This window comes from Lingula anatina, chromosome 2 (assembly GCF_051362555.1).
Source record: "Lingula anatina isolate TDL-2025a chromosome 2, LinAna3.0, whole genome shotgun sequence".
NCBI lineage: Eukaryota > Metazoa > Brachiopoda > Lingulata > Lingulida > Lingulidae > Lingula > Lingula anatina.
Window position 1 is genome coordinate 46,862,543 of NC_141768.1, and position 14,088 is coordinate 46,876,630.

At 35.4% G+C, this 14,088-nt stretch overlaps 3 protein-coding genes across 3 annotated transcripts; 2 read left to right on the forward strand and 1 right to left on the reverse strand.

Moving 5' to 3' along the window:
• The first annotated feature begins 801 nt into the window (after nucleotides 1-801).
• Nucleotides 802-4,950, forward strand: LOC106155660 (uncharacterized). Its single transcript, XM_087006195.1, has 3 exons — nucleotides 802-1,068; nucleotides 2,838-3,003; nucleotides 3,049-4,950. The coding sequence occupies exon 3, from the start codon at nucleotides 3,104-3,106 to the stop codon at nucleotides 4,820-4,822; it is 1,719 nt and encodes a 572-aa protein (XP_086862321.1). The 5' UTR covers nucleotides 802-1,068; nucleotides 2,838-3,003; nucleotides 3,049-3,103; the 3' UTR covers nucleotides 4,823-4,950.
• A 658-nt stretch (nucleotides 4,951-5,608) lies between these two features.
• On the reverse strand, nucleotides 5,609-10,034 carry LOC106155691 (calmodulin-lysine N-methyltransferase). Its single transcript, XM_013530635.2, has 11 exons — nucleotides 9,913-10,034; nucleotides 9,468-9,658; nucleotides 8,974-9,035; nucleotides 8,667-8,727; nucleotides 8,361-8,415; nucleotides 7,929-7,992; nucleotides 7,431-7,491; nucleotides 7,179-7,253; nucleotides 6,693-6,756; nucleotides 6,400-6,528; nucleotides 5,609-6,119 (listed from the first exon to the last, which is right to left on the reverse strand). Exons 1-11 carry the CDS (start codon nucleotides 9,994-9,996, stop codon nucleotides 6,045-6,047), a joined length of 921 nt encoding a protein of 306 aa, XP_013386089.2. The 5' UTR covers nucleotides 9,997-10,034; the 3' UTR covers nucleotides 5,609-6,044.
• A 96-nt stretch (nucleotides 10,035-10,130) lies between these two features.
• LOC106155690 (cation channel sperm-associated protein 1) lies at nucleotides 10,131-14,059 on the forward strand. The gene is made up of 8 exons (XM_013530634.2): nucleotides 10,131-10,247; nucleotides 10,532-10,863; nucleotides 11,261-11,519; nucleotides 11,832-11,942; nucleotides 12,322-12,475; nucleotides 12,934-13,025; nucleotides 13,557-13,706; nucleotides 13,992-14,059. Exons 2-8 carry the CDS (start codon nucleotides 10,564-10,566, stop codon nucleotides 14,057-14,059), a joined length of 1,134 nt encoding a protein of 377 aa, XP_013386088.2. The 5' UTR covers nucleotides 10,131-10,247; nucleotides 10,532-10,563.
• The last annotated feature ends 29 nt before the right edge of the window (nucleotides 14,060-14,088 follow it).

Consider the following 14,088-nt stretch of genomic DNA (forward strand, 5'->3'; position numbering starts at 1 on the left):
ATGTTTTCTGAACCAAGAAAAATTATAATATACTTCTCCCTACAATGAAAATCTAAAACTTAAAGGGGTGGTAGAATTATACGTGAAGAATAACGGTATGTTTTTTATCTTTATTTCATTAAAAACAAATATATAAATAAGTATAAAAACTTTGAATTTTCAACTAGAAATTGGACAAATTCTGACTTGTAAACGATACCACGCCCGTAGTGAATTATAGGTCGTCTAAATATTTTCATTATTTTCATCTTTCCGCATCATGTGGTTGGCTGAGAACCGTGTCTCCTCAGCGAGAACACCAACTATTAAAATCTGCATTTGAAATCAGACCTTATTACTGCGTGAATGCTATTCATTTACTTTCATTAAAGACTAATTTTCACACCTATAAACGTATATAAAGGCAGAGCGAGAAGAAAAGGAAAGATTTATACAGTACCACTGTTTGCGTAATACGTAGGCTTATACAGGCGTAATAGAAACCACAATAAACAAAATACAGAGTTTGCGCTCGTAGCCAAGTAAACGTGTCCCTCTTTTTTCTACCCTTTGGGCAACATATGCAGGACTTAATTTCGTGTGTGCAAACAAATTTGTCCACGGCCTATGGTTCACTAAAGCGTCATCAAACAAGAAACGAAAGGCTCTTGCTTCATTTGAGTAACATAAAAGTAAGAATACCGTATCTTTTGTCCGCACCTGTAAGTAGAGCGAAAATCTACTGTCGTGACAATAGTAACATGAAAACAATCCTGAAATTCGATCCAAAAGGGCTCCAAATTAATTCTTACTCTTTGAGCCCGAAGAAAACAGCGCTTTGTCTCCCTTCCCATAAATCTTTTCAGCTGAAGCCTGAACTGGATTGTTAAACGCCTGTCAATAGATGAGCGAATGTGAAGTGCAGGTTAGAAAAATGTTTTCTCATTGTATATCGGCGCATCCGACCCAGCGCAGGGAGACATTTGGTTGCGAGGCTCTTCAGTATCACTGTGTCACAGTACACACAGCCTGCTAGAGTCAACATGATACATCTGATCTAACATCATCACGACCTGGATAAGGGACACGGTAAGTGATGTCGAATATCTTCGTTTGATTATCTTTGTTAATTTGAGACTTACAACACGTTGATTGCGAACATTTAGGCCTACTATCTATATATTTGATGAAGTGTAAGTTATATAAAATTCGTTTATCCAACATAAGTGTACTAAAAAGGCCTGTAAAATAACACTTGAAAAATAATGAATTTTAGACTGCGGGATTTTTCCATCCATGTTGTTTCTTCATTGTTGCTTTTCAATTTGAGTCAAATGGTTTAACATTAGAAGCAGTACCAATATTTGACATAGACTTGCGCTCAGTTATAGAATAGGCCTATTACATGTATAGGCTGACATACTGGGGTTAGCGACAGTTGACTCGGTTGAAAGCTGATAGCATTTGGCACTAAAGGCTAATATATTTCAAACAGGCCACTTAAAACCATAAAAAGTATTTTTAGATATTAAAATAACATAACAACACTTTTCTGTTTATAAAACTTTGTTCCTTTCTTGTAAGAAAAAAAGAAAAAAGAAAACGAAATTGAACCGATTTATACATGACAATGATCGAGTCAAAGTAATATTTGTTTGTCCCTGTATCATGTCAGTTTATATACAATAGAAACAGCATATAGTAGCTCAGCACAGTAACGGCACTAGACCCCCTTTTTCAATCTTCAGCAACCAAAAAGTACGATATTTATGAAGAATTTTATCTTGACTTGGGGTTGCACAAAAAGGCACAAAGTTACAAGCTCTTTTCCGTACACGCACAGATATAGGGCCTAATAGAGAAATCACGTAATCCGCTGTTCCTGCTCTGTAATGCGATAAATCAACTGCTCGAACACACTTGAAAAAGTTTCGTAATTAAAACGTAAGCACGGACCTCGAGTGCCATTACAGGGTTCCAAGTGCAGGAATATTGGTACTTAAACGCTACCGGAGCCGGGAGATTTTGTTTTTAAAGGTGCTAAGAAAAACAGTAAGCCACGCGGCATTAGGTAACCACTGTATGTTAGGTACGGGGGTGGTTCTTCTGAACTATTTTGATATTCATGTTTGAAAAGATTAATTTCCCGGGGAAATGGGTTGTTGCAATATTTCTGATTGTATAAACAGATGTTAAGTAGAACAGAAACTATAACACTGTAGGGAATATTTTCACATTTTCACTATATTTGCACTAAATAACGGAGACACGTACCGACTACGACAGCGTGGTTTGAAATGCTTGTCACTTGATTGCAATTCCAATCTCAGCAATCCCCTCCCTGAGTTAAGTAGCGAATATCATAAGCAAGGGTTGGTATTTCAGATGGATTACTTATACTGGTAACGTGAGTGTTTGCTGCTACCTGGAGTTATATTAGACTAAACCGGTTTGTGTTTTTATTAAAATCGATCTGAAGGAGTTTTAGTGTGGCGTTTTCTGTAGCGTGCAAAAGATTTAGGAATTCATCAGTTTCTTTAAGGATCGTGTTAGACTCAATGGAGGAGACAGGTACTTGTAAAGACGGTTAGCTAATTTTCTTTCTACGAATTCCACACTATATTTGATTTGTTATGATTTTTATGTAACAAATCGATATATTGGCGATAAAAATACCGTTATTTATGCCTGCATCCCCGATAACATCGATCTGGTTCACCAACATATTTAGGTCGAACTTTGAAGAGTATGTTGTTTGGTTGATAACCCGTGTAATTGGCATTATATGTATTATGTTTCTCTCTCATGCAATCGATAAAACTCGAGGATATATCCCTTTTTTGTTTCACTGATTTCAGGTGCCCGTAGACCGTGGTAAGAACACGCACAGATATATTGGATTACAGTCAAAAACTGAATATTACAAAGTTCGACAAAGCATGTGGCTATCATTTTCAAGAATTGTTTGGCATGTCAACCGACGCAACCTTGAATAGTTCCACTTCAACAGGAGACGCCGACAATTATATCGTTCAGCTGAAAAAATTCGGATCTTCGTGGGATAAAAAGTATATCGTTCAGCTGAAAAAATTCGGATCTTCGTGGGATAAAAAATATCAACGCCATGAACGTAAAAACGATACTCTACAATCGAGTCCGCTTGTCGGACCAGAAAAATTGGAGTTACAAGATGGATGCTAGCATCCGCAACCGTTCTGAGCAAAGAAATCGCGTTGAGGACATTCAGTGCCAACACCTGAAGCGACAGTTTGATTTAGAACGACAGCTGTCTTCAATGGAACTTTCACAACAGCAGAAAACTTTGTTAAGAAAGATGGACAATTTCAAAGAAAGGATAGAAGAATGTAATGAGAGGACTTTAAAAAGAAAGAAAAGTCAGGAACAAGCATATAACTCAACACTTATTCCAGATGACTATTTTTCGGATAGGAGACTTGGAAAATCGATGACGCGTTCGAAAACATTTCCTCCGGCAGATTTGATGAAAAGTGAACCATTTCAAAGTAGAAACCTTAAAAATGCCAGCCATAAAGCTGACATGGGGTACAGTGACCATAATAAAATTGCCCCACCGTCAGAATCAACACTGAAATTAAAACGTTCAAAAACTGATATTTCGTATTATGTGCCTCTTTACGAACCGGAGGCTATAGGTTCCGTAAGGAGGCAAATGAAATTCGCCAGTAACGCAAACAGAAATTCCAGTAAATTTCTCCTTCGAGCCATAACAGACCTAGAAAAGCTTGAACACAAACATCTAGAAGAGTTTGACCACAATATGCATCAAATGAAGGCACTCGAAGAGAAAACTGGACTCCGATTACATATGTCAAAGAAAATCAAAAGGGAAATTTGGCAACCACCGCCAACCCCAGAAAACCCACTAACTCCCGCCAATTCGGTAGCTGATATGTCATACTTCCCAGATCACACTAAAAGTCATAATTCCATGAAAGGAAAATCCAGAAAAATCTCCCGCCAATCTTTACAGCTGCCTAGCATTTCGCCCAACCAACGGGAAAACACGAAACAAAATAAATGTGGCAAGCCCAGTGTGCATTTTAAAGAGGACGATCCGACTAAGGACCCTTTCATCAGCAAATTAAATACTTTTCTTAATAAACCAAATCCGGAGGCAAAATACACGCCAAAACGAAAGACAGTGGAAACGAAACCAACCGAGTTCAAAGCTTCTCGTTCCCTCGCGTTACCGAAGATTAACATTGGGAGTATCGCCATGGCAATGTCCCGCGATTCAACAGCGAACCCTTTCAGCGGTTCGGCAGACGCTCCTCTGCCATTGTACGAGCGAGACAGAGGTTTGATCGACTCTAATCAGGAAAATTCAATGTGGGTATGGCTCGGATTTGAGTCAGAGAAAGAATTCATGAAAGCGCTTGAAGCTAGGAAGCAAATGAAAAAGCTTGCGGCGGCAGGGAATAAAGAAGCTATTGCAGAACTCCCGATAGAACCAGACGAACTCGACGCCTTCTTGGATAATCTCTCTGACGTGAGCACAGACGACGAGTCGGATCATGAACGCGACCACGAAGACGCTAGGTTTACGGTTTTTCAAGACGAATCAATTCGGAAGAAAGAAAAAGAAATGCGCAAAAAGAAAAAGGCGGAACAACAGAAGATAAAAATGATGGAGGCTGAACAACAACACCCCATCGACGCCGTTGCTGCAGCACAAGAACCTCTAAAAAAAGATGCTAAAGAACGAATGCGTACGGCTTTCCAGGCGGTGTTGGCCATGAAAGCCTTGCAGTCAGGAATGGGGAATGGCACCACTGAAAACAGCAACGCTATTCCCGAGTAAACAGAATACAGGACATGTAACAAGGCTCAATGTAAAGAGAATAGCTAAATTCTGGTCCATTTGTTGCAATTTTCCAAGCATAAATATGTGATATCAATTGTAAATAATAAATTTTAAGTATAAAGATAGCTGTTTCTTGTTTGCTCTTATTTCAGAACACATCCAGGCTCTCAGCTTCTAAAATAAGCAGATTGCTTTAATTTGTCCAGTAGACATAACCGTACGTTTTGCTAAACAGACAACGTAGAATTGATTTTAAAGTCACTCCAAACCCGCGAGGCTCATTAATGACACGAAAGCAAACTAATTAAGTAGTAAACTAATATCACTGCATAGCACTGAAAATCAACTTTCTTTATTGAAGCACTTATCCTACACGGTCAGATTACATCTCCAACATGGCCTGTGCGCTATGTCCACTGTTCGTCACCTTTAACCACCCCCGAGTCGATAACTAAGCTGCACTTTGCGTCACCGTTTCCACCCCGTGTAATATCATACCACGTCTAGTTAATTAATCAGAAGTGCCTTGGCTGTCTACTGAGACATGTGAAAGAAAGTAAACAAATCATCAGTGTAATGCTACCATATAAATTTTGCAATGATCAATCTGTCGTTAGAATGAATCCTTTTGATATTTTTGTCGCTGGTTACTTCCCAGATAACTTTGAAACGGAAATTACCTGCGGTAACTGGAAACGTTTTCTCTTAATCAGTTCTACATAAATAAGTCATTTTTCCAGCCTTTTGATTTCCAACGCTGATGTAAGGAAAACAACATAAGCATAAATTTATGCAGCTTTATTGACATTTCTTGGTGTACAATACACCTAAATGAACGAAGATAGACGAACTGTACTCATTTTAAAGACATATTAAATCCAATTTGTTGGACAAAAAACATCCAAAAGAACATAATTTAACTTTATTTACACAGTGTGACGTAATGCACTTAACTCAATTCAAGTAAATTATTTGAACGTATTCTGAAGACAATTTTAATAAAAAATAATGAAAATAAAACAGATATTTGGTTTGCACATATTTGTTTGCATATTTTAACTCAAACCTTGAAATGTGTTTATTTAAAGTTTTTTATCACAAATTTCATTCCTATCCAATGTCAGTCACTACCAATGGCCCAGTCTTATTAACTTAAGTCACTCCATGAGGTAGAGAATATAGCACCGGTTACAACCCTCGTTTATACAGAACCACCTGCTCATGTCTTCTTCACTAAATGCAGCAACAAAGGGTAGTGGATGTTTTCATCATATATGTCAGGATTTGTTTTCATCTGAAAAGGAGACCAATAATAACATAATATTCGAATCTTATTCAAAGAAGACGGCAAGTTTCGCTGTGCTGTCAGCATGCCTCTGTTGTTAACTAAGGTGTCACATATTGACCCATTCTATAATAATTTAATATTTTGGGAAATTCTGACTTCACTACACACAAAGAATTTAAAAATAAATTAATCTCATAATTTTATTCCAATTCCGATTCTGTGTTGAATATTTTCAATGAAATCACATAATCTAAAAATTTCAATCTTTAGTAGTCAAACAATTTACCTTTGTGTGTTTTCTCCATATTAAACCGTCATAGTTCTCCATTTCAGTCATTTCAAATAATGATTCTGCGATGTCTTTGAAGGCCTGAAAACTGCTGCCTCTCCTTGGGGCAAATATGATTGCCTCGCCCTGAAAAAATTGTATTTACATCATCATGATTTATATATGCAAAACTTAATGAACTACATTTTATGTAAAAACAATAATGCATAAAAGGTAAATGCTGTTATTTAATATCAGCTAACACCATCAGTGCTCTATACCTTAGGAGATATTGAAAAACATTTTTTTACCTGATCCTTTAAAAGTTTGAAAATAGTGTGAGCAAGATCTTCTCTGTACTGGTCAAAAAAGAAGCTGAAATTTAAATGGTAACTCAGTCCGCAAAAAAGACAAAATCAATTTATTTCATCAAATGTCCAGCAACTCGTTATTTACCACTCATAAATATATCCTACCACCTTCACTGGAAAAAAATGAAGCAGCTTTATTTTAAACAAGTACACTGTTGAATCAAAGAATACACTGTTGCATCAAATGTTATGTACAGCAATATTCAACTACACTTTTTGCTATCTGGATTTCACTGCTTCATGATTTGATATTAAAAAAATATAAACAACATCACAATCAATGTTCACAATTTATTTATGTATTAGCAAATCATGTTAAAGGCACTAGTATTCTGTTCACCCTAGGGTAAATTAATTGGAATAAGAAAATTTAAAGGCATAAAAGCATCAAATGAACATTTTCATGTAAGAAAAAACTTAGCTTACCAGTCTGCACAGATGATAAAATCAAAAGATTCTGTCAAGTTTCCAAAGTTACCATCCTTATTCCATAATAGTACTCTGGAAATAAAACAGATTTTTTTAAGGAAAAAAAAAAAAAAAAAAAGAAAGAAAAAAGAAATGCATCTGCTTTACTTCATATAATAGATGTGAGAAACATGTGGTTCAAGTTGCATACTTATAATTAGTGCACGACATCGCTTTTGAAGTAAGGCATCGACTTGTTATTTTACTTACTCAGATTTTACAATGGTGGAACCAAATTTGGTGGAATTCTTCTTAATGATTTTCTCCACACCTGAAAGGTTATGAAAAGACCATAAAGATGCATCTTACATTTATTATTTCATAACTTTTAAACAAAAAATGCCGATGAAGCTATTGTACAATCAACTTATTAACTAAGACATTTTAATCCAACTTAGGTATTTTTTATGACAAACTGCTAAAAATAATTGTAAAGTAAACCTTATATATCAAAACATATAAAATATTCATCTTTAAACAAGCAAACAAATGAAATAACTTTTAAAATGTAATTTATGTACAAATCATTTACAAGAATTGTTGGGTAAATACTAATAATAATAAGAAGAAGAACAACAAAAGAACAACTGTGGATACTGCAGACTATTTACATGTATAGATAATTGCTAACTGGGTTTTCAATTTGAAGACATGTCAGACTTTGATGAGTTGAAAGAGAAAGTAATAAGATACTAAAGGAATACCCACTGTCCACTGATTGCTGGTTGCCATCTGTCAGCAGCACATGCTGGGCATCAGACACACAGGCCAGCTAGTAAACAATAAAGTAAATGGTGAACTTGTTATTCAACATTTCAATCACAAAGCACAGATACTGTTTTCAAAAGGTGCCAGCAATTTCAAAGGGGGAGGGGTGTGTGTGTCTTTTTCTAAATAAATAAATAAATAATAATAAAAAATAAAAAGGGCCTTTTATCATGAAGCCTTTGTGTACTTATATAAAAAAATTCCCATAATTGACCTTTTCTGGCAAAAGGGCAGTTTTTTCAAATGCCCGACCCCCCCTTCCCCAGCTATAGACCTATACTTCATTCAGAGAAAAGGCCAACAATGCAACATGGTACATGCACTATGAGCCAAGCTATTTTGCATGAAAAAAATAGTCTTAAACAAACTTACTGCTACTCCTGCCAGACATGACATCCCTCCTCCCAGTTCACAAACAAATTTGTTCCTAAAACGGAAAAGAAAACTCATATAGATGTTTCAAATATCTAACTCTGCAAGCAAAGATTTGTCATAATAACAGTTAAGTAGAACGTATGTTTTTGTTGAGTTTTATTCTATTTTTAAGAGGATTCATGCTACTTATACAACTGATGTCACCAAAAGAAACATAATAAACTACATGTCTCATATTTGTTGGGAAAGGGGGTTGTCTGAAAGGACTAATCCTTTTGCAGATCAGCATATTTAAATACTTACTTAAATCTATGTCTGTGTTTCAAACAATAGTAAGTTAGCACTTCTTCTGAGGGCCACACACCTAAAACATAAGGATAGGTCCAGTGTCAAACAGACACATCTTTTTTAAATATACTGTGAATGATTGTAAACAAGTACACATCAATAAAGATCGCTGCAGCTGGAATTTCCATTGTGGGGGACTCACCTACAAGATTATAAGATTATTTCTCACTTGATTCTCCAACATATGATAATTAATGTGTATGTTTGTATGAAAACAAACAAACAAACAAACAAACAAAAACAAATATTACTGAGTACTTACATACATTCCCTGTGTTATTAAAACCAATCATATCTCCAAGCTTAAATGATCCTGTGTAACTCCTAAATAGAAACAGAAAAAATTCACTCACAGTCCCTAGACAAACGTACTGTGCTATTCAAGAAGTAAAATAAACATTACATACTTGGAAATTTTAAATGTATTTTAGACACTTAGGCTTCATTCACATGCAATGTCTACTTTCTCAATTCTATTTTCTATTCGCGGTATGTCTTATGATCACGGTCTGTGCCCTGAATATCCCGCGGCGTAATTACTGGCAGCGCGAGCCAGTTACTATAAGTTACTATAAGTAACCGGCTCGCGCTGCCAGTAATTACGTGGCGGGATATTCAGGGCACAGACTGTGATCATAAGATAGCGCGAATAGAAAATAGATTTTTAGAAAATAGACATTCCATGTGAACGAAGCCTTACTCAGAAAAGTAGATTTAACATAATGGGTATCAATGTGGCAATGCATTGTGAAATACCGTATATCTATATTCAATCTTTCACAGCTTGGGCATTTGTAATGAAGCCATAAGCATTCTTTGTCTGCCTCTTTTCCATCATCACCATTTTCCTGAACAGATGGGGTTACTTCAAGTAGACCAAAACTAGAGAATCTCCTCACTGATACTGACGAGCTGTTAATATCTCTCGACTTTCTGCCTCTCAAAACCTGAAAAATATTTTTGAAATTATAAATAAAACTTCCAAAAACCTGCATATGTCGCAAGTAATGTGAAACTGTACCAGTACAGTACAAGTCAACTTGCCGATGACTTGTTACTAAAGACCACTAAATACTTTTCTCACTCTTAGCTGTTCGTTTTTCTTGCAGGAGTCAAAACTTGTCGAAGTCGTTAAAAACAAGACCAATGCAAAAACGTCAAAAACTTTCACGAAATTTCTTGTAGAGGTTAAAAAACTTACATCCCCTAGCATTAACCATCGTTGTCTAGCGACTGAAATATCAACTTGTTTCACAGCTTTGCAATCCCCCCTCACGTCGGCCATTTTGACGCTTAAGTCCTTGGTAGCATAGTTTCGAATCCTACAATTAGCTTACCAAACCTCTTAAATTGGTTGTAAATTTATAATCATTTTTTAAAAAGCTAATTGTTTTAAAAATAGCATATATTTTGTTAAAGGTTGCCTGTTTCTACTTTGTGTATATTCGAAACAGAATATAAGGTTAGAATATACGCTTAGCATTTGTTGTGAAGCGCGTCTTTCGAAGCGCTTGCACAGTTGTTACAAGAAAAAAGGTACTGCGTTACTGTTTATGCATTTTATGAAGGAACATGGGCTCATAAATTTATGTTGAATTTTTATTAACAGCAGTTACAAGTCTGTAAAATGCGCTTACGTACGTGTTTTTGCATGTTTTAAGTGATAAACTACAATTTTCAGTCTCACAGTGACAAAGGCACTCAGTCGTTGACCCTGAAAGTCACTGACTCAGTAACAAGATTTCCATGTTGAACACAATAAGACATAAGGTATTCTGAAGGCCATTATATAGACTTAACTTTCTTAATTTGTATTGCAGTTCTAAATTTAAGATACAAAAAGGAAGTCAATATGACGTCCAACGCAGTGCACAAGATATTTCACCAAAGGAGAGCCTCTTTGGCAAATGAACAACGAAACTACATTCAGAATACCTATCGTAACATGAGTCACAGAAGGAAAACATTAGGAACAGCATTAGAAGCGTCTGGAATAAAAGACAATATTGTTGAAGAGGAGGAGGAGGAGGAACAAACTGCATTGATGATGAAAAGGTCTCAGACTCAAGAATCAGCCCATCTGCGTAGATCGTTTTCTGTTTTGTTTGAGAGTCCTGATAAAGACAAGGAAGAGATGGCAGATTTTATAGAGGTATGGAGTGTTTTGTGTATGGTGCCTTTTGTACTCTTCAGTATTTTATACAGGTTTTAATTTTTCAAACATTTACCTGTGACATGATATTGGTCTTTTCATTAAAAAAAAAAAATTCTTCATACTCAACCCTTCTATACATTCAACAAATTTAAGATACAAATTTGCTAATTCAATATAATGCTTTTCATGCTTTGCTTTATTTACACCATTCAGATTGTGGCAGAAATGAAGAAATATATTGATGAAATATCATTATATTTATATAAGCACAATTACAATATGCTGTGAAAACAGAATTTGCCTAGTTATTTCAATAGAAAAGAATAAAGAAAGAAAGAGATACATTAGTTAAGTCATTTTAAAGGATCATTTTCTTAGTGATTTCTTTTTTCAGGCTTATGTTGTAAAACAGCGCGAAAGTCTGTCAGAGGCAATGAGAGTGAGAGAAGAAGTGGAGTCTCCCACTGACAAACTGACCACTGGCGAGCGCCATCGGCGTCAGAAGATCTTGAAGCAAGATGCAGGCCAGCTCCATCAGCTCTTGTATGATTTTGTGGAGTCCAAAGGCTTTGGTGCCTTCATTCTGACTGTGATCTTTATGAACACAGGAATGTTGGTAGCCCAAACGTGGGAAGAAATTATGGTTAGAGGAGGTAATTGTGAAACCTGAATCAACTTAATATACTTATTGTTGAAAAAGAATAGAGTTGATACAAATCCAGCTGGACTTGAATTAGCATAATTATCATATCTGCTAGATATGTTTTCTTTCATCAATATAAGAAAATATCACTTCATGGGAGATTTTCAATTTAGGCAACAAACATTCTTCTCAGAGCAACTGAGCATATATTTAACATACATGCTTTAACACTGTTCATTTTATTTGCAATGTTCAATTTGCCACCTATGAGTTATTGTATAACTTAAATTATATTTATTTTTTTTTACCAAATTTCTGTCAGGCTGGTATTTCTCTGTGTTTGATAATTTATTCCTGGGTATATACATTATGGAAGTAGTTCTCAAGATTTATGTCTACAGAGCAAAGTTTGTAGGAGGATGGAATATATTAGGTAAGGACTGGGGCTTCTCTTATATTCTCTGAAACAGGAGAATGTATTATTTATTATTTTGTATTATTATTATTATTAAATGCACTTACATGGGGGACTCCTTATTTTTATTGAAAACGTATCAGATATGATGCTTTACAAATTCTTAGTATTTATTATCCTTTTTAGAATGTGAACAAAATGCAAAATCTTGTTTTGTTTTAAGGTGTACATTTTGATGTAAATGTTTCTTTCTTTCATTCATTTTTATTAGCCCCTTCATATTGTATGGATAATTCAATGTAGCTGAGTGCAAAATCCTCGCATATATTGTTGAAAACCATAGATGCCAAAGAGAAAAGATTACATATTGATAGAACTTTGTTAATTCTTCTTGCAGATTTGAGCATAGTTATTTTGAGTCTTGTAGACTTTATTCTTCCATTGGTGATGACCAGTATTGGTGGATTTAACGGCACTGCTATCTTCAGAATGCTCAGAATATTCCGTGCTGTGAGGGCGATCAGGGCCTTGAGAGTGCTTCGTACCATCAGGTAAATCATATCGAAAAAAAAAACAAAAACAATAGTATGGTATGGTTAGAGGTATCACAGAAGAAATAGAAGAAATGGGAAGCTTTTTTATGTTGTTGGGGGGGGGGGGGGGGGGTGGAGGAGGGGGGGGGGTAAACTTAGTCAGGATATAAGACTTTCTGAACTCTTAGTATTCTATCTGTTACACTAATTAAGGCTAAAAATTTCATGAATCCCTGTGGTATGTCTAATAGCACTTCATGTGCAACTCTTAAATCAGTAATGTAACTGTCTTGAATGTCATAAAATGTGCTTGTAGAATTTAGTGCAACACTGCATGTTTTAACAGTTAAAACTGTTGTTTTGAGCTAAGTGAATTCACAAGCTTACTAATGTTGAGAAACACCTAATTTTAATCAGAATTATACAAAACAAAATTCTGTTTTATTTATCTTCATTTTCTATTTCACATTTCCCAGGTTTCTTTCCAATCTCCAAGTTATTATGACCACCTGTCTGCAGTCTATTCAGTCCATGGGGGCCATTGTGGGACTGATGACACTCTTCATGTGTATCCTCTGATAAATTAGGAACACCTTTGATTAAGTGATTCTATCACATTCAGAGCAGACATTTAATCCAGACTGAGCTTCAGGTCTGGGGTTTACCAGCACCTTCGTTTTCAATTCTATATTCATACACACAGGATTTTTACAGAATTGGATTTTAGTGTATTGTGTCAATCACAAACTCTCTATCATTATCCAAATTTTGTGCTTCCAAAAAAGGAGGTAACATATAGTTAATAGCCCTGTTTAAAACTTGTGCCATGACTGAGATCAGACTGATAAATAAGCAGGCATATATTGCATTTTGAAAATGAAGATGTTTGCCCATTTCAGATTTGAAACTCAAGCTGTGTTAATCAAATTTACCAGTAATTGCTCATTTACCATTACAAACTTACCATATAACATAACTTACCTGAAAACACATTGATCTGTCTACTTGGAAATGGAGAGAAACGTTAAAAAAAAAGAGAAAAGTGTGTGGGTGGTGGTGTAGAAATAATTTCTCTGCATTACCTTGACTTATACATCAGATATGTTTGCAGTGATAGGGCGTGGTCTGTATAGTGGGGTGGACCCTAACAGGTTTGGTACATTACCCTCAGCTACCTTCACACTGTTTCAGCTGCTTACTCTGGATGACTGGTTCTACATATACAGTGATGTCATTGACGTTTACCCAGGTCTGTCAGCACTTCAACACTTAAATAATTTTCTCTTTTAATAAATTAATACATATTCAACTCTGTCAAAACTTTTATTTGGTAAGTAGAAACATATGCTGAATATCAGCATTGTGGGATTGAAATTTTGAGTGAACTTCATTTATTTGCAAAGGCAGTTGAGATAGAATTATTTAAATTACTCATTCATGCTGAGTTTGAAATACATTTTTATATTTTAAAGAATAAATTTGTACTTGTATTTGGTAATGTCAAATGCAATAATGCTTTCCTTTTTATTTTCAGGTTATTGGCACATTCTGATTTTTCTTCTCATTTACATTGTTTTGGAGTATTTTATCTTTCTCAAGTAAGTAGATTTTCATAAAGTTAGAATAAATTA